At 37.6% G+C, this 19,262-nt stretch overlaps 1 protein-coding gene across 1 annotated transcript; it reads right to left on the minus strand.

The window, feature by feature from the left end:
- Nucleotides 1-3,158: 3,158 nt before the first annotated feature.
- Nucleotides 3,159-17,841, minus strand: mcoln2 (mucolipin TRP cation channel 2). The gene is made up of 13 exons (XM_047375845.1): nt 17,659-17,841; nt 16,898-17,051; nt 15,344-15,517; nt 13,971-14,127; nt 13,726-13,804; nt 13,550-13,646; nt 13,357-13,456; nt 12,966-13,078; nt 12,531-12,680; nt 9,023-9,124; nt 8,676-8,798; nt 5,399-5,605; nt 3,159-3,947 (listed from the first exon to the last, which is right to left on the minus strand). The coding sequence occupies exons 1-13, from the start codon at nt 17,799-17,801 to the stop codon at nt 3,777-3,779; spliced, it is 1,770 nt and encodes a 589-aa protein (XP_047231801.1). The 5' UTR covers nt 17,802-17,841; the 3' UTR covers nt 3,159-3,776.
- Between the last annotated feature and the right edge of the window lie 1,421 nt (nt 17,842-19,262).

The following is a 19,262-nucleotide window of genomic DNA, read 5'->3' on the forward strand; positions in this document are numbered from 1 at the left end:
AATGTGGCTTGCAGTCAATTTTGTGAGCAGGCCAATACGTTTTCTGACACGCTCTTGAGCAATAAAGTGCAATTTTACAACTTGAACAGCATTTTAATTCCTCCTTCACTTTCTTTTCTTCACAGTTCACACAGAAATGGGACTTAAGATTAGCTTTGGGTGCCCCACGTCCCACTGAGGCAACACTACTTAGTTTAAAGGTCCCCTAAGTGTTGAATGTGCTGTTTTATCTGCTCTACAACCTGCTCTGAAATGCTCAGTACTTCCACATTTGAAGCAATGCTGACAATATTCCTCATTGGCTTCGGCACAAGCAAAGCATCTGGGCTGTGGGCGTGATTTTTGGTAATATCGGCGTGGAGCAAACCGTTGTTGAAATTGTGTGGTCTCTCTCATCTGTCCTGGACCATACAGAGGCCTGTACTCCTGTTGCAATTCTGGGTGCTGCTGGGGGTAAAATGGCAACATTGGTGACATAGACCTGAAGGACTGCTATACTGGTGAGAACACTGGACTGGCGCAAGACACTTGTTCGAAACTTTGTGCGGGTTGCTTTGGCAGTGTCGTAGTGTTCTTTTGAATCGTTTCTCTAATTTGGGACACTTCGGCTCTCAAGTCTTTTAATAACACCATGTTAGAACGCATCTCTTTGATCTCAGATAACACATCGGGGGACATATTCTGATCGGCTTTGCTGGGTGGAAGATTTTGTTTCCCCTTGCAGCTCACCAGACTGAATAGTACTCACACTGGTTGGCCTTTGTGGGACAGCATGCCTCTTTTTGTCCTGCCTCTCCTTTTCATTTGTACAAGCAATGTTCACTTTCTCTAGCAATAGTTCATCTGGTGTGTCAGGCTTTGTGAGATAAGGTTGAAGATCACTCTTAATGTTGTCATTCTGTAAGCCAGTCAAGACGGTATGCATGAAGAGATTTTGGACAAGAGCAGGGTCATACTTTAAAGCTGAGTCAGCTTCCTGATAGGCAAAAAGAATTTTCTGTCTTAGGTCCATCGCCCTAATTAAGAAGTTCTTAGGGGACTCCTTGCTGCTCTGAACCTCTGAGGTTAGTTGCTTGTATAAATCTGTGGCACCCCTCTCCTGGTAATGAGATCGTAAAATTCTACGCAGAGCAGGTAGAGGGAGGGCCTCTTTTCCCTCCAAATAACTCCGTAATTGTAGGCCTGGTGTTATAGCATGGATCACAGCATCCACAATATCTGTCTCTGAATAGCCTTTGGTGAGCCCACTTTCAATTTGTCTTGCCAGGCTAGAAAATGTCAGCCTATCCTTCTAGCCTGGGTCTCCTATCTGTCCCAGAATCTTGAAATCTTTGTGCCACATCGGACTATCTGAAAATGTTGGAGTCATATTTGTCTGTGGAACCTGTGGGCAAGAGGGTGTTTTTCTGTCCATCACATCCTGAACCTCTTTTTCTTTTTGTCGTAATGACAGTCCAAGTGTCTCTAACTCTTTTTGAAGCCTTTCCTGATCATCAGATTGAATTTCTATTTCAGGTGTCTCTTGGGCAGTTATCATATTTATTGTGTCCCAGATAATGAGATATTCTGACATGCCTTCATCTTCAAGGCTAGCCAGTCCCTCCCACTCAAGATATTTGATGAAATATGAAATTAGGTGGCTGCGTGTTTTACAAGTCAAAGGTTCCCTTCCAGGTGCTGAAATTTGCAGTGTGGTGTAAACGTTAATCAATTGTTCAGCTGTTATACAATGCTCCTTTTATCTCCAACTGAAGTTTTTCCAACTCCGACTCCATTTTGCCCTCTAGGATTCAGAAACAATAAAATGGGGTCCAACTGACTTCAACTGATTGGTGTTGGTCCCTAGTGGTCAGGGCACACTTCAGGATACAAACTGCCAACAGGTGTCTGAAGACCTCCACGTTGTGCTTTCTGCAAGCCTTGGGTTGTTTCGAGATAATCAGCAGAAGGGTTTCACAGGAATCTTGGGAATTGTCCCCCCGCCAAACATCCCAGCGGTGCCTCCAAAATGTTACCCCCTTAAAAGAAGGGAAAAAGTGCAAGACAATGATCACAGGAGACCGTATCACTGCTTCTCCTTTCCCTCATGAGTGCAGAAAAAAAACATGCGAGTTCCGCTAGTGGATCCTTTAGGTTGTGACGTTAAAATAACCCCTTTCCCAAACAAAGAAACTTAAATGCTTCATCTTTTGCACATTTTAAACCAAATTAGGAAAACATACAAATGAAAATAATCAAAATAAATGAGCATAATATTAATAAAGTTAAATTACCCTTCAACAAGTGCACCCCTCCCCCACCTAGACTCCTTATCAACCTACCTATTAATAAACAAGTGCTGCTTAGAGCAAGGCCAGGTTGAAATAGTCAATAGACATTATATTATGAATTATAATTCTTAAATAGAATTCAGAATCAGCTGGTATAGACAGAACAAAGTTTGACAAAAAACAAATGAGAATAGTTAAAATCAGTTTTAAAAAATGGTAATCTTATAAAGTCAGGACCATGAAACTAGTTTACAATGTCACTTTGGGACAGTAGAGTAGATCAATCAGGAAAGGGTTTAGGTCTGATGACCCTTAAATAAAAAGCTGCAACTCTCCAGAAATTGCACCTTTAAATCACTGTATTAAGCGATTTTTCCTTTGTGTTTGGTCAGCAAAAGTAAAAAGATGCTTTGGTGCTTTTTCCACTTGACAATACAATTTCCTCACAAAATGTCTGTTGCTTTGAAATAACACAGAGATGAATAAACAAACCATTTCAAAGCACTGGTTTACATATCCTTTAGCAGCAGCCAGTTTTAGGCAGAGTAATGCATTTAACCCATCCAGCCCTCACTCCTCCAAGATCCGCTTCTTGAAACCCTACTGAAAACCAAAACCCACTCAAGCTCATTATTATTGTATGACAGAATAGATTGCACAATTTGTAACTTAAATGTTAGGTATGCATTTAGTTTGTCTGCAGAAATCTTAAACTGATTAATATTTCAGGCAAGGTTGCAGTTTGTGTTTTTTTAATGAAAAGTTGGGAGGCGCTTCTCAGTCTTGAAGTCCTGAAAACCCAAAATGGTTGCTATGGACATAAAATGTAATAAAGGTTGAGGTAATAAAATGTTAATCTGCATTTCATTAAATGAATCACACACGAAGTACTGTACAAGCATTTAATGAAGGTGTTGCTGCAGGGGTTTAATAAAAGGCAAATCCAGGGCAAAAAAAAATAATCCCAGCATCTTTTAAATTGGTTACTAAAACCGTGTGAAGTTGGATGTGCCGTCAATCTTTGACCCAAGCTCTGAATAGCTTTCAGATGGAAGAAGGTAAATATTTTCATAATTAGTACAAATTCTCTTAGGAAAACATCACTAATTCTATCTGATATAAATATGCCAACATAGATAAGACTGATGGGAGTTTGCAGTAAAAGGAGATCAGGAAAAGGGATTTTTCTTTCAGTTTATTGCTCCAACTGTCAAGCAATCAATTTCCTTTGTTTTCAGAGACTGATAAGGCTCAACTCAAGATGTCGACATTGCATCTCAACTTGCATACAACTGACCATCTTGGCAAATGAAACAGACATCGTTACCATTAATAGAGGAAAACCCAAGAGGACTGAGCAGAGTGAAAGAGGCACCATAGTTATAAAATTCAGAACCAACTATTAATCTTCAGTACACATAGAATTCACAACAAATCTCATGTTACATTCATGCTAGAAGGCAGATGTGATTTTTGCTAACAAAAGGTTTGAACAAGGCTGGAATATTAGGCAAGCGCCTTAGCATCGCTGTCATAGCGCTGGCAGCAGCAGTAGCGGCATACAGAGTTGCTAAGCTCAACTTCTGTCTGCCCATTTTGTTCTAGCAGAGGAAAATCTTTATGCCCCAGAAGGAATTTCTGTAAATCAGTCAGCGGAAACCCATCACTCTGGTAGTTCTGCAGACAAAAACAGACAAAACATAATATTCAAAGTTAGAGAAGCAGCACCATTCAGATGAGGTTTGAGAGAATCTTCTTTGTAATTACCCATATCTGGAAAAAATATCTTCAGATAATAAACATGGCACAAAAAAAACAAAACACTAAAATAAAAAAAAGGTCTCTGGACTTATGTTTTATAGCAATGCACACAAACTCAACAAGAGAAGGTTAAAGGTGAGTCTGCTAGATCATTTCAGTTAGATGGAAAATGTATTTAAAGACAAAAATGCCTTTAATCAAAACCATTAAACCTGAAGATAATCTTGTTCAGTCCTTTATTTTATCACAGCATTTTAGAAACAATTACATAATTTAAAGTGCTTTTTCACAAAATTAGACAACCAGGAAATCAAATGACACGAAACAAGCAAATAATTGACAGCTAGAACAAAATATCAAATGTACCAATGATACAAATATATAGTTATGGTAATATGGCAAACTACCAACATCTGCACGCACAATAAGTAATTTATCTTTTTCAAATGATTTTTTTAATAAGCACCGAGACTGGAGTGGAAGATATTTATATTATGTTTGAAACAATCACTATCAGATTCAGCCACTGGAAATCAATCCTCTGCAACAGCTTGCAAGACAGATGACTTAAAAAAAGGTATCAAGACAGAAGCATGTCAAATCATCCACTTCCCACAAAAGGGTATACAGGTGTCACATTGCGTGGGCATCAAAATATTACATTAAGTGGATATTTTGTGTGGAGCCTTGCAAGAGTATTACTATCCACACCATCCCATCAGGCCTCGGGGTTGCTTTCCTTCAGCAGGGGCAGGAATGTTGGTCAGAGATAGGGGAACATGAGGCCAAATACAAGGCAACACTGAAGGAAAAGCTATTAAAAGGCTCACCCCCAACTTGGGATGGGTTCACGTTCCAGCAGGACAACAATCCTGAATAAGCTACAATGGCATGGTTTGGATCAAAGCATATTTATGTGTCCTAGTCAAAAGGTTACACCTACATCTAATGAAGAATTTGCAGTATGACCTGACAATTGATCCTAACAGATGGTCTACTTCCAGTCTAAGTTTAAACTACTTTACAAATAAGAATGAGAGGGAAAAACTAAAAGAACGTCTCTAGATGTATGAAGCTTGTAGAGACACCTCCCAAAAACACTTGCAGCTGTATTGGTCCTGCAAAGTATTGATTCAAAGTAGCTGAATGCTAATGTCTGACGTTTTTGTGTATAATGTTGAAAACCCTATTTCTCTCCCAGTTATGCTCTACGTGTGTTGGTCTATCACATAAAATATCAATAAAATGTTAAAGTTTGTGGGAACATGACCAAATGTGGAAAGTGCAAGGGGTGTGAATACTTTAGCAAGGCACTGTACATCTAAGTGTCAAGAGTGCTACAGTTTTTCCCTTGGACAAAGGTGTACCTTGATGGTTTCATAGGAGTCGGTGATGAGGGCGATGAAAAGGGACAGCACCATGTAGATGAACAGGGAGATGAAGGAGTAGAGGTAAGCCCGACTGAAGAGCCACACCAGGGTATTTTTGTCCTTCAGCTGAGCGAAGGTGGTAAACATGTCGTCACCGTTCAGCAGGGAGAACAGGCACTCTGCAACCCGACTCAGGCCCTCAAACTAAAGAGAAAGAGGTGAGAAATCAGTTAAGATGATAAAAGCTGATTGTAAAAAACCAAAATAGAGATAAAATACCAGTTATTCTAATAAATAATTGGTGATGAAATTGTTAAACACCATGTTATACTTTGGCATTTAAAAACTTGTATACAGAAAAAATGGGCAACTTCTATACATGAAGAACCTAAAGTGTAGAAGTGGAAACGGAAAATTTGAAAGAGACATGGACATAATGTAAAAAGCACTGATCCGAAAGAGAGCGAAAGCATCTAAAAACAACATCCCTCCGTATTTCAATGGATCCAAGGCCCGATACTTGGAGATGTATGGAAAGTGGAGTTTTAGGACATCCTCTGTTTATTCTTTCAGTAAATACACAGAGGTTCCTGGAAGGGCTAACAGGACTTGACAGGGAACTTCCCCATTAAACTCAGTAAATATCCCGACCGAGTATCGATATTCATCTACTGAGGAGAGCAAACTGGATGTGTGACAATCCCCTAAAGCTTTTTGCTCGTGTGCACTGGGGTTAAACCGTTTCTACCAAACATTAAAAAAGATACATAGGTGTCAGTGAGAAACCAGAAAATGATTCATATTTTGATAACTTGTTTAATAATTTGTATAAATGCATTATCAGTGTTTTACTGCTTGAAGTATTTAACAGGTTAACTAAATACATAAATATTTAATTGCTATATAGTTATCCCTTGAAATATAGGGAAGCAAATTCTGTTACTTTTGGCAAAAAAAAAAAGGGAGGTATGTATCAATTCAAGTTTCCCCACCATTTTGAGAAATGTCTAGTCCAAAAGAAGACAAGTTGGAACACATAGCTTTAAAATATTAAAAACTGCCTTTTGGAGGTGTTCAGGTGTCAATGGACAAAGAGAGCTTCAAATTTCTTTTGTTTTGGCTGTGCAGTGCATTTTGGATTACTCGTTTTCCTTCCAAAAAAAAAAAAAAACACTAAATCGTTAAACTGCAAAACTTTCCAGTTTATTATACAAGTTGGGAAAAAAAAAAAAAAAGATTGTGCCACTGCCCAAATGTTTGCTATAAAAGATTTATGACTGAGCAGCTGAAGATAATCAACAACTTTTATTTGCTGTAGATGAGCTGAAGTGGAGCTGCTGATGCGGCGCTGTCTGAACAACCTTTCCTCTGCGAGACACGGCTTGTTTCGACTCCCACTTGTGGTCAGACTTCCGTAAATAATTTATCTTAACAAAGAAGAATAGTTAAACACTCTGCTTCCTGATGCCACTTGCTGTCAAGGGAGTTCCCTCTGGCCAGGACCATGTGTATGCCTTTAATGATGTTGTTGAATAATTAAATGGTGGCTAACGTTTGATGGCTTTAAGTGTCCTTTACTGGCTTTCTGCATACATTTATTGGTTTCTTTAACTGTTGCCTGCAGAGTGCAGATTTTAAATGTGATTCCCAGTCTTAAAGTGGATTTCCGATTTGTGGAGTTTATAATTTCATGGATAAAATCGATATAAAAGCTAAAGTGCTTTCATTCAAACAAACATCCCTGGATCAAGTGATCACACATTTCCCTGAACAAATTGGTATAATTTCAATAGAATATGTGTACAGCTCTGTAAATATGGTTTGACTTCAGACCAACACCTGTACCCCACAGATGGGAACAGTCCCTGAGGAAAGGGGAATAATCAGGTAAAAATACACACTGACACCTAGTGGTAACACTGTATTCTCACAGCCACCTGAAATTCAGTCCCCATAAAACTAAAGATTTTTCTTTCAGTTTTCCCACATATGAATCATGCAGCACCTACACCCAGCTTGCAGTGAAAGATTAATCATTAACAAGCGCCCATCATTATAAGGAAATTAAACTTTAATGCTGTCTTGTTATGGCAGAAACAAAATGATAAACCTCCTGAATATGAACTCACTTATCAAATGATTTTGCATGTGCTTTAGCATTAAGCTTTGCTTTTTTCCCCACATGAAAAGCTTTTAGGCAATGTCTGAAGGAAAAACTTCAGTTGTAGACATTTCTTTTCAATAAACATCCAGCCTGGTCAATGACTGACCAAGTTTTTAATTTTGGCCCACAGTGTGCATTTCAGTTTGACACCCATTTTGCAGAGAAACAGAATTTTGGCTGCAAGCCATAATATTCAGAATTAACAAAAGTAAATATATCAGATATATTCAACTTTTTCACCAGTTAATGACATTCTGGACATTTGGGTACAAAATATTTACATAAAATTGATTAAATCAAGAAAAACCAAAATGCTGAAGTTTGATTCCAGGTTAACAATATGGTAAAGGAATATTTCACCCCAGACCTCTGGACTGACTGAGATCAGCTCCATTTCATATTCTGCAATTCTTCAATTTTTCAAATCTACACTACATAAGACCACAGATTCTTTGAAGCACAATATCTGATAAAAAAAAAATCTAAAACAAATAAGCATTTCAATCACTGGTTTGGTGTAAAAACCTGATTGAAGTACAGAGACAAAAAAAAGCAGTAAAACAGTTTGGTTTTCCTTTATTTCTGGATTGGGGTACATTTATCTCTGGCTTCTTTTAGCAACTCAAAAACCCAGAATGATCAAATGTCTGTTTACTGAACTTCATTAAAGTGGCAAATATAAACCAACCTAAAAAGCCCTTATTTTCTGACTTTTTAATCTGTTAGGTAAGGAAATAAGGAACATCTGGAAAGCAAAAATGTTCAAGTATTGCAAGATATAGTTTTCAAGTTCCATATTTTTTGCCCCAATTGCTGATGTTAATAGTTTATGCACTCTTGTAAAACTGCATTAAAAAAGATAAATAAAAAAGGAAATTTGTAAGGAAAAAACATTTCAGACATCTGGATTTCCTGTGTTCAACCACACACATGTGACCTCAGCGGTTCTGCATGAACAAACAACATTAGTCACCTAAAAACAGAGACCTTACAGTTCCTCTGTGGTGAGTTACTCCTCATATCTCACAGTATGACTCAGTGCAGGGTCTCAGTCAAACACTGGAGCACTCATGTCTGCGTGGCTTCCATAAAAACCCGTCATATAGTTACCTTTTCATGGTACGGTCCCAGTACAATCCACCCACAGAATGTGTAACCGAGGTAGATCATGCCAGCACAGCAACAGAAACGAAGAACTTTAGGGAAGGCGGCTTTCATGGTTAAAATAAGGACCTAAACACATAAATAGTAAAGTTATTTTTAATCATGAAGTAAAAACATTAAATGATCACAATGGCATCTTTGATTGTTTTAAAGTATATGTTTCTAAAGAGTAACTAAATATCAACAGCTTCTCTAGATAAATATTTGTCAAACACTGAGCACACACAGAAAATCTCTTTTGTAAGTGAGTTTCTATACTGAGGTGCCAAATAAATTTTTTTTTCTGAACTCACATTATATTTCTGGAAGTATCCCAGGTACCTAATGACCCCGACCCATACCAGTAATGTAGAGGTGCCCAGAAAGATGCTGCACACATCATAACTTGTAAGACTCTGCATGAGACACAGAAAATAGAGAGAAAATAAGAATTTGATGGCAGCATTGGGAAACATGAACAAACCAGGAGTTCTTGTTTGCTAAAAAACCTGAGTTGATCTTAAAAAAAAACGACTTATTCCTCAAGTTAATACATAGGTGTGACTTCAACTGTATTTTAAGAGTGAAATCACCACACAATATACTCAAAAATGCTAAAACAAAAAACAAATATACGGATTACACAAGATAATTTATCGTTTTTAAAAGCCAATGCCTACAAATTTACACAAAACATTCGGCATTAATAAATGACTTTTTGCCATTCAGCCTGTTTATCTACATGCTGTAATTTCACACCCAAGTTAACTTTGATTTTATATGTAGGTTTTTGTCCTGAAGCTGCTTATATAATTCTAAGGGGTGAAACCACAGATATGTATAAAACCATCACTATACATCTGTATTAGCTAAACTGCACAGAATTCACATAAATAAAAATCTCCATAGTTTCCAGATGAGAAAAAAAAAAAAAATTATTTAACCTGCATTGCTTCTAATCCCCTGCAGGGGGCAACTACGACAAAAGATCACCGCGCTTTCGTTTTATTTTATATATTATTGCTTGCAGGTATAATAACACAGTTCCATGTACAGGTCCTTCTCAAAATATTAGCATATTGTGATAAAGCTAATTATTTTCCATAATGTCAAGATGAAAATTTAACATTCATATATTTTAGATTCATTGCACACTAACTGAAATATTTCAGGTCTTTTATTGTCTTAATACGGATGATTTTGGCATACAGCTCATGAAAACCCAAAATTCCTATCTCACAAAATTAGCATATTTCATCCGACCAATAAAAGAAAAGTGTTTTTAATACAAAAAACGTCAACCTTCAATTAATCATGTACAGTTATGCACTCAATACTTGGTCGGGAATCCTTTGGCAGAAATGACTGCTTCAATGCGGCGTGGCATGGAGGCAATCAGCCTGTGGCACTGCTGAGGTCTTATGGAGGCCCAGGATGCTTCGATAGCGGCCTTTAGCTCATCCAGAGTGTTGGGTCTTGAGTCTCTCAACGTTCTCTTCACAATATCCCACAGATTCTCTATGGGGTTAAGGTCAGGAGAGTTGGTAGGCCAATTGAGCACAGTGATACCATGGTCAGTAAACCATTTACCAGTGGTTTTGGCACTGTGAGCAGGTGCAGGTCGTGCTGAAAAATGAAATCTTCATCTCCATAAAGCTTTTCAGCAGATGGAAGCATGAAGTGCTCCAAAATGTCCTGATAGCTAGCTGCATTGACCCTGCCCTTGATAAAACACAGTGGACCAACACCAGCAGCTGACACAGCACCCCAGACCATCACTGACTGTGGGTACTTGACACTGGACTTCTGGCATTTTGGCATTTCCTTCTCCCCAGTCTTCCTCCAGACTCTGGCACCTTGATTTCCGAATGACATGCAGAATTTGCTTTCATCTGAAAAAAGTACTTTGGACCACTGAGCAACAGTCCAGTGCTGCTTCTCTGTGGCCCAGGTCAGGCGCTTCTGCCGCTGTTTCTGCTTCAAAAGTAGCTTGACCTGGGGAATGCGGCACCTGTAGCCCATTTCCTGCACACGCCCGTGCACCTGTGCACGGTGGCTCTGGGTGTTTCTACTCCAGACTCAGTCCACTGCTTCCGCAGGTCCCCCAAGGTCTGGAATCGGCCCTTCTCCACAATCTTCCTCAGGGTCCGGTCACCTCTTCTCGTTGTGCAGCGTTTTCTGCCACACTTTTTCCTTCCCACAGACTTCCCACTGAGGTGCCTTGATACAGCACTCTGGGAACAGCCTATTCGTTCAGAAATTTCTTTCTGTGTCTTACCCTCTTGCTTGAGGGTGTCAATAGTGGCCTTCTGGACAGCAGTCAGGTCGGCAGTCTTACCCATGATTGGTGTTTTGAGTGATGAACCAGGCTGGGAGTTTTAAAGGCCTCAGGAATCTTTTGCAGGTGTTTAGAGTTAACTTGTTGATTCAGATGATTAGGTTCATAGCTCGTTTAGAGACCCTTTTAATGATATGCTAATTTTGTGAGATAGGAATTTTGGGTTTTCATGAGCTGTATGCCAAAATCATCCGTATTAAGACAATAAAAGACCTGAAATATTTCAGTTAGTGTGCAATGAATGTAAAATATATGAATGTTAAATTTTCATCATGACATTATGGAAAATAATGAACTTTATCACAATATGCTAATATTTTGAGAAGGACCTGTACAGTATATTGTACGGTGAAGTGTATAAAAAAAATTTAGGATTATAAGTTACTACCGTAGTCCTAAGTAATTTATACATTCTTAAAGTTATATTATTGGTATCTGACAAATTTGTTTAATTAATAAATGAATTTCTTCCTAAACAAATCACAACATTTTTTCAAATAAAACTAATAAATCCAATACATATTTGATGAGGTTAGTAGTTTGCTAGATCTGAACATGCTGTGTAAATGAGTTTGAGGTCAGATTTCTACCTCAAACACACAAAGCTAAAGAACACAAAACAATATATAAAAAAAATAGAGAGAGAGAGTACACAGCTTCAGCATTTTTAATGTGCGTATAAAATTGCATTTTTTTTTTACATTGATTTGATATATGACATTAATTGCTGCAAAACATCTACAATAGTTTGCCAATTGTAGTTTGAAAAAACAGTGTGACTGTATTAGAGCGATGGGTTGCAGTTATTACATTTACACAGCTGGATTATCCACACTTTCTGCGACCAGAAATATTTTCAAACAGCTGTTTTAATGGCAAGCAAGAAAAGGTTTAAGAGCCTTCTTTCAGCCTGCTGACCAACAAGTGCACAACAGTTGGGGGAGGGGCAACGCTGCCTTACTCAATACTCTGTACAGATAAGAAAAAGTCACCTAAGTACTATTTTGTTTAATTTAAAAAGACTTCAAACTGCAGGAATGGTATGATTTCTTTTTTTTTTTTTTTTTTTTTTTTTTAAACATAGGTATGCTTTGATTTTGGTAACTGATCAAGGTTTTTTCCAGAATAGAATAAAATTAAAAATAAACACCAGATAGTGTGTGAACTATTGTGCTTAAATTAATATATAGATAAATTTACATCGTAACAGTTTCTACTCCATAGGAGTAGCTTTTTGCTGTAGACTTTTTACAGCTCTTCAAAAAAACAGTTGTCTTGATTTAAGTGAGCAGTTTATGACAAATGCTTTAAGAGCTGGAGGAGACGCGATGATGCATCAGTTACTGTTGTCGTTAGGTCAGAGCACACACTGAGACAGGTAGACTTCATCTATTTCTGACATGAGCTTAATAGCTAGCTGTCTCAAACCAATTAACAGACAGAAATGAAGTCACATCAAAGACACAATGCATTATCAAACTTACCTTTGCTTGAATTTCCATCTTCAGTATGGAGCCAATTATTGCCAGCAGGTCGCTGACGATGACCATAACATACCAGCCATTCAGGAACTCGCTCTGGTCCTCTGCACACACTTTATGATTGAAGTTCTCTTGAAAGAATTGCGAGAATCTCTTGGGGAGGAAAATAAATAAATAAAAGACAGCAATTTAAATTTTATTTCTAACAAAAAAATAAATAAATAAAAAATCACTGAAAACTTTGATTAGTGAATATAAAACGGTAAATCCCAAATTCATTGACTGGTTAAATTTGATCATTTAAGTTTTTGCATTTGTATTTCAACATTGTTTTGTTTAGAAAGAAAGCCTTTCTCACCCCCCCACACACTATTTAAAATCAAGTGTCAGCAAAAACCAAAAACAATTTCTATATTATTCTTTGTTAGTACAGCTGACCTGGAGTAACCTGACAGCCAGTATGATGGAGCGTGTGCATAACACAGCTGATGTTATGCAAACCAGAATGACGAAGCCATCAAACATCAGCAGATAGTGTGTGTTCTTCTGAGCTGAAAGGACAACAAAAAGTACGGACCTCAGTGTGTGCTTATCTCTTACACAACTCCCTCACACTCACTGCTGATACGAGTCTTTAAGAAAACGCCTTCTAACAGTAATAACTCCAAGAAGGAAACGTCTGTTAGAGATTATACTCAGAGGAAGAATGCTTGAGTGCAACACATTACTAGTTTAATTGTGTAGAAACAAATGAAAATATGATTTTGATTAAGAAAGTGCCAATTCAAGAAACATTAAACTCCATCCACACTAGGCCAATATATCTTACCTGTTCCAGATATCTTCCAGTCTTTGCATGTACTGCTTTCAGCATCTATGTCCAGGAATAACTTTACCTTTCCACTATGGCACTGGTTATCAAATGTAATCTAAGAGGAGAAAAAAAGTTATTCAATAGTACAGTTGAACTTTGGATCAAATAGGGCATTTTCATCTTTAAAAAGGCAAAAGGAAATGTATACCGTAACATGGAACAAATAGCAGTCAGGAAGCTCCCGGTGTCGGACTGTCTGCAGGTTGATTCCCTTCAGCTGGAAAGTTATTTTGATGTCAACAAGCCTTAAAATCAAAAGTTGGAAAGGTTATTTCCATTGGCAATTCTAATGTAAAAAAAATAAGAAAATATGACATTGCGTACCTGTAAAAGTCCAAATCAAAAAATGATGCATTCTGGGTTTTCCACATATTTGCAGTCCTTGGATCATGTGACATACAGACTGAAATAAGGAAGAGATTAAAAATAAATAACTAAGATCTTCTAATGCTTTAAAGATAAAAAAATGCAACAGTTACAGAAGAATTGCTGCAATGCATCTGTATAAAATACTATTTATCATCAAACATTTAGGATGCAAGATTTCGAACTGAATCTAGAAAAACTACCTGTTTCAAGGTGGGCATCAATATCATAGGCCTCATCTGAAGGCTCCCGGCTGCCTCTTTTGTAGTACGCTTTACAGATGGTGAGAGGCAGAAACTTTCCATTTTCATCCTCTGCATAACTGATTGGGCCCACAGAGAGCCGGCCCAACTGGCTGTACTGTAAATATCACAGGTCTCATAAAACACAAAATCTTACGTCCCCCTCCCCCACAACAGACTGAACATCATGCCATAGTCAATGCAGAGATTAAATCATTTCAAAACCTTTACTATAAATCATTACATTTATTTAAGGGCTTCAAAATATCAGGAATAGAATGTACTTATACTATAGCTGAATATTGTAAAGACAATATGGATATATCTGTATTTTTCTGACTCCTCTAGGTTCCTTCATCACAATATCTCCAGCATTCTTTGTGAGCTTTAACATCTTAGCTGCTAAAACAAACATCAGGCCATTATTGGCCTGCAGAATTTGTATGCATGGTTATCAACATGATAACCCAACAATTACTGCATTTTGGCAGTACTTTATGATTGCAATAGTGTACACATTGATATTAGGATGGCTATTGTGATTTAGTGTATTATAAAGCTATAATATATGTATAAAAACTTAAACCAAACCGCATTTTAAGATCTTTTTTCCTTCAGAAAATAGCACACGAGGGACACCTTTTTTATAATGGAGATGGTTAAAAATAAAAATCTTCAGTTTACATGCCACATGTGTACTTTGTAGACCTGAACAATTCATCCTGCTAAGTGATAGTCATTAGAAGTAAAAGCCGTGGTTTAGTCGTTTGTCTGATGTTCAGTTTCCAAGCACACCACATTTCACTCAGTCAGCTGGCTGCTTTATAAACCGCTGGCCATGCAGCACATTCTTGAGAACATGTCTGTAATCTTCCATTCACCAAAGGTTTAACTAGTGTCCATCAAAAATCCAATTTTCCAGGAGAAAAAGGCGGTTGCTGTGAACTTCCCATTCTTGAACAAGAAGCACGTGAAAAGTGTTGCGTTTATTTTTATGTAGATGACAAAGTGTATTCAGGGAATTATCATGCAGCTCCGTTATTATACAATTTCTTCACTGTAGTAGCATTTAGTATGTGCTGGCATCTGGTCAGGGCTCTGTCAGTTTGTAACGAAAGTAAAAATAGATAGATTATAATAAAAATATTTCAATAGCTCAGGGATAATTTATGTAAACTAGGGGCTCATTTTCTACAAACTGGACAGCTAAAGCACAGTTGATTTTTTTTTTTCCTTTTCACTTTTACATCAAGTTTCTTAAAATTGTGCTTCCTCAGCCTCAATCACCATCAGAACACTAACAATGTGCCTACAGCTTTAATTTCTGGACTTGCCTGATGTAGGACGTAAAACAGGCTGTCGAAGACGGCATGCTGTGTGTAAACAGCAACACTGTAGTCATCCTCATCCACCCCAGTGTAGGCTTTCAGGAAAAGGTTTTTCAGGGCCATGGTGGTTTCCTCCTTGTAGGCAACCACCAGCTGGTTGTTGAGACCAAACAGGATGAGCTAGCAAGAAATATATAAGAAAGTGGACACTTTAAAAAAAAAAAAAAAAGCTACCAGCATTATGCAGGAGTGTAGAGTGTAGTTTCACATTTGAGATCTGGCCACTTTAGTACAAACCTTTTTAATACTGAGTTGGACAATTTATCTGCTTTCAGAACAGCCTTGGTTTTCATGTTATCGATTAAAACAAGGTGTTGGAAACATTCCTCTGAGATTTTGGTCCATATCGACAGGACAGTCACAACAGATTTGTAAATTAATCTCGTTTTCCACCGGATCAGCTGACTCTAGAGGCCACTTGAGTACAGGGAAGCCATTGTCAGGTTCAAGATACTAGTTTGAGATGATTGGAGTTTTGTGACATGGTGCACTAACCTGCAGGAAGTAGTCATCAAAAAAAATGGGTGGTCTTGAAGGGAAGAATGTGATCAGTGTAGGGTGTGGCATTTAAACGATGCAAAAAAAAAAAAAAATCAATGTAAAACCGCCACCAGCAGGAACCATTGATGCAAGGCAGCATGGGTGCACACTTTCAGGTCGTTTATACGACATTCTGACTATCACAAAGACTCATCTTTTTACAATTTTTTTTATTGTCCAACTTTGGCAAGCCTTTGCAAATTAGTTTCCTATCATTGGCTGGCAGAGATGGCACCCAATGAGATCCTCTACTGTTGCAGCTTATCAGCTTAGAGCAGGGGCCTCCAACTCCAGTCCTCAAGGGCCACTGCCCTGCAACTTTGCACTGCACTAACACATCTGAATCAAATGAATGGCAGTAATCAGGCCCTTGCAAAACTTGCGAACCTGCCAAGGAGGCCATTCAGCTTTTTGTTTAGGATGCGTTGGAGCAGGGATGCATCCAAATATCGGAGGAAGGTGACTTGGTGCGCGGATGCATCCAATTGTTGCAGGACGGTGACATTCGAGGACTGGAGTTGCAGACCCTTGGGTTAGAGGTTTGACACTTTGTGCATCGAGAGATTATATCCCAAACACCAGCTTTTCTGGCAACAACAACTAGGTCACATTTAAAGTCACTTTAAATCCCCTTTCTCCCCCACTCCGATGCGTTGTATGAACTACAGCAGGTTGCGTTCATCCCTTATAGTTTTCTGCAGTCAGCTGCTGCCATTTGATTGGCTGTTCCCCCATTTGTCTTAACAAGAAACTGAACAAGTGCACCAAAAAAAAAAAAGTGGCCACTAAATGAAACATAATGAAAAAAAATAGGTTTAGTTTAGAGAAATTTCTCAGTTACATTTTTTCCTAAGAAGAACAAAATAAACTTTGAGTTTGTTAGAATTTACAGATCCTAAAGGTTACTATCACAGTTTGAGTTCCAGTATTCCTAACATACAGGATGTCCACTACACATACTTGTGTAGTGATCATGACAATCTTCAGAATCTGAACTCCCATTTTCCATGGTATGTGTCGACGGGTCCTGTACTTCTCACAGGGGCTCATGAAGTAGTACCTCAGGTCATCTCTCAGCCTCTCCTCCTTGATAAGATCTTGAGTAATGTCAGAGCTGCAACAACAAGAGCAACATCAGGTGGGAGCACATGGCAAACTGCTACTTGTGTATAACTGTAGTGCTGCTGCATATTCCAGAGATAAAAGTCAAACAATTTTGAACAAGTTGGGTTTTGTTCTTCAGATCAGTAATTTTATCTCAATTTCACTGAGTTAAATAAAGATCTCTGGACAAAAATGCAGAAGTGAAAGTGTGTGAAAGCAGATGTTTCCTAAATACTAGTAGTTTTGCAAGGGTGTGAAAACTACATACTGAGTACAGTGCCTGCTTTCATGGTGTTTTCAAGGTTCAAGTCCAAGGTAACTCAGTCAGTGTGGGGCCTACTTTCAATATTTTCCTAGTAGTTTGTCAACCGCAGCCACAGTGGAAATCTCTTCATACTGCATGTTTCTGTGAAGGTTTTTCCAAGCGAGTTTTAGACGTAAAAGAAATGTGATGTTTAAACATTATTTTGGTTTCTGTTGCGGGCCGATACACTTTGACAGTATAACCAAACAGGCGTTTGAACGACAGACTCATCAAAGTAACGCAATAAATCCTTGAGAAAACACTTTAACTCTTAAATTGGACTTTTCCTCATATAATTTTAAAGACTTCTTACCTAAAAGAGTTGCTCCTGTCCAGGTACTGAACTAGTAACTCCATGATTGAGGAGCCCCGTGAGAAGCACCATTTATCCGAGTGGGTTTGTGACACTTCACACGCAGAAACCTCTCTGCAGCTAAGCTTTCTGTGCGACCACATAGCGACCAGTCAGCCAATCAGCAACCGAGTTTCAGGCGGTGCTCAGGTGCTCAATTTGCGTTCAGACAGACAACTGTGGAGCGCTACAAGAAGCAAAATAACAAGAAACCGCTAAAAACATTTGAAGTTGTAAAGAAGGAACATAAACATCAACACAGAAAAAAGAGAAAACAATGATCATGATTAAAACACAAAATAGATTAATGTACCGTGAAGAATTTGCAAAAAAGAAACAAAAAAGACCTGTTCACATCCAAATTTGCAGTCTTTTGACTGTTTATCCTAATTAATTTTTCTTTTTTGCAATGAAATGTTTACTACCCGTGGATCTTTACTGATATTTTATAATTCAAAATAATATATGCCACAAAATCTCTATTGTTTTAAAAAGCACACACAGTAATAGTTGTGACCTTTAATATTTTTTCTTTCACAAAGATGTCAAATTTATAGTTCGATCATACTGTGTCCAACAATAAATATCGACTACTGCATTATTTTCTACTGCATTAAGTCTCTCCAAAAAGTGAAGACTTTGCTAACGTTGAGGTCAGAAGTGTAGTAGTTTGTTTTTTTATACAAATAAATGTTGTTTTTTTTTTTTTTTTGCTTGTTATAAAAACAGTACGTAATAATGACCAAACAAATGATATTATTGTAAGGTTTTTATTTATTTTAGAGGAAGTTCTATTTATCAAGCACATACATAAAGTGGGTTTGCTGTAAAGCAAAATAAAAGCAGATTTCTTAAAAATCAGCCCTAACCTTTGCTGAAAGAAAGCACCCCGTATAGAGTGTGAAATCCTCAGCATAGAGAAACTGTCATCACAAGTCATACAGAGAAATGGATATTTTCACAAATCCAAATAACTTTGAGCACTCTTTGGTGATGTGGTTAAACCTTTCACGTTTAGTATTTTGTAATGATATCGATTCTACTTTTTACAAACGTGGGTTGTAGATTATGAATCTGAACCTGACTTGTTTTGACTTGTATCTGGATTTCACTACAGTGAAATTGGTCTGAGCAGAATACATTTTTTTTTTAATTAAAATCCAGCTGCATGCCATCCAAGATACATGTGAATGGGATCTGAATTTGATCCGGTGCTCGTTTGTGTAGAACCCACAGAACCCCTTTCTTGTGCTAAATTAATGAATTGAAATAATTTTACGTTGCTATGAAGAAATATTTTTCATAGAAACATTTTGACTGAATTATCAGTCTAGTTTTGATGTCTTTGAAAGCCACATGTTTGCACCAAAACAGTTTTTAATTTAAGTTTTTACATTACTGTGATAGCAAATAGTTGTTTTGGATGAAGCATGATATTAAGACTATTTGACAAGCAGAAGAATATATAATATGTTATTTTTTTTTTAAAACACCTAGATAACCTTTTTGTATTTTAAAATGTCGAAATCAACCCAAACTTAAATTTGGAAAAAAAAAAAAAAAGC

The sequence above is a fragment of the Girardinichthys multiradiatus genome, chromosome 9, assembly GCF_021462225.1.
Source record: "Girardinichthys multiradiatus isolate DD_20200921_A chromosome 9, DD_fGirMul_XY1, whole genome shotgun sequence".
NCBI classification, from domain to species: domain Eukaryota; kingdom Metazoa; phylum Chordata; class Actinopteri; order Cyprinodontiformes; family Goodeidae; genus Girardinichthys; species Girardinichthys multiradiatus.

What these genes read in the sequence shown, in the direction of transcription:
- mcoln2 (XM_047375845.1), bottom strand. Translation starts at nt 17,801, where the DNA reads ATGTGGTCGCACAGAAAGCTTAGCTGCAGAGAGGTTTCTGCGTGTGAA. An exon ending in TGATGCCCACCTTGAAACAG is followed by an intron (nt 13,805 to 13,970) that starts GTAGTTTTTCTA and finishes TCCTTATTTCAG; the next exon opens with TCTGTATGTCACATGATCCA. An exon ending in TGGCTGTCAGGTTACTCCAG is followed by an intron (nt 12,681 to 12,965) that starts GTCAGCTGTACT and finishes TTCCTCCCCAAG; the next exon opens with AGATTCTCGCAATTCTTTCA.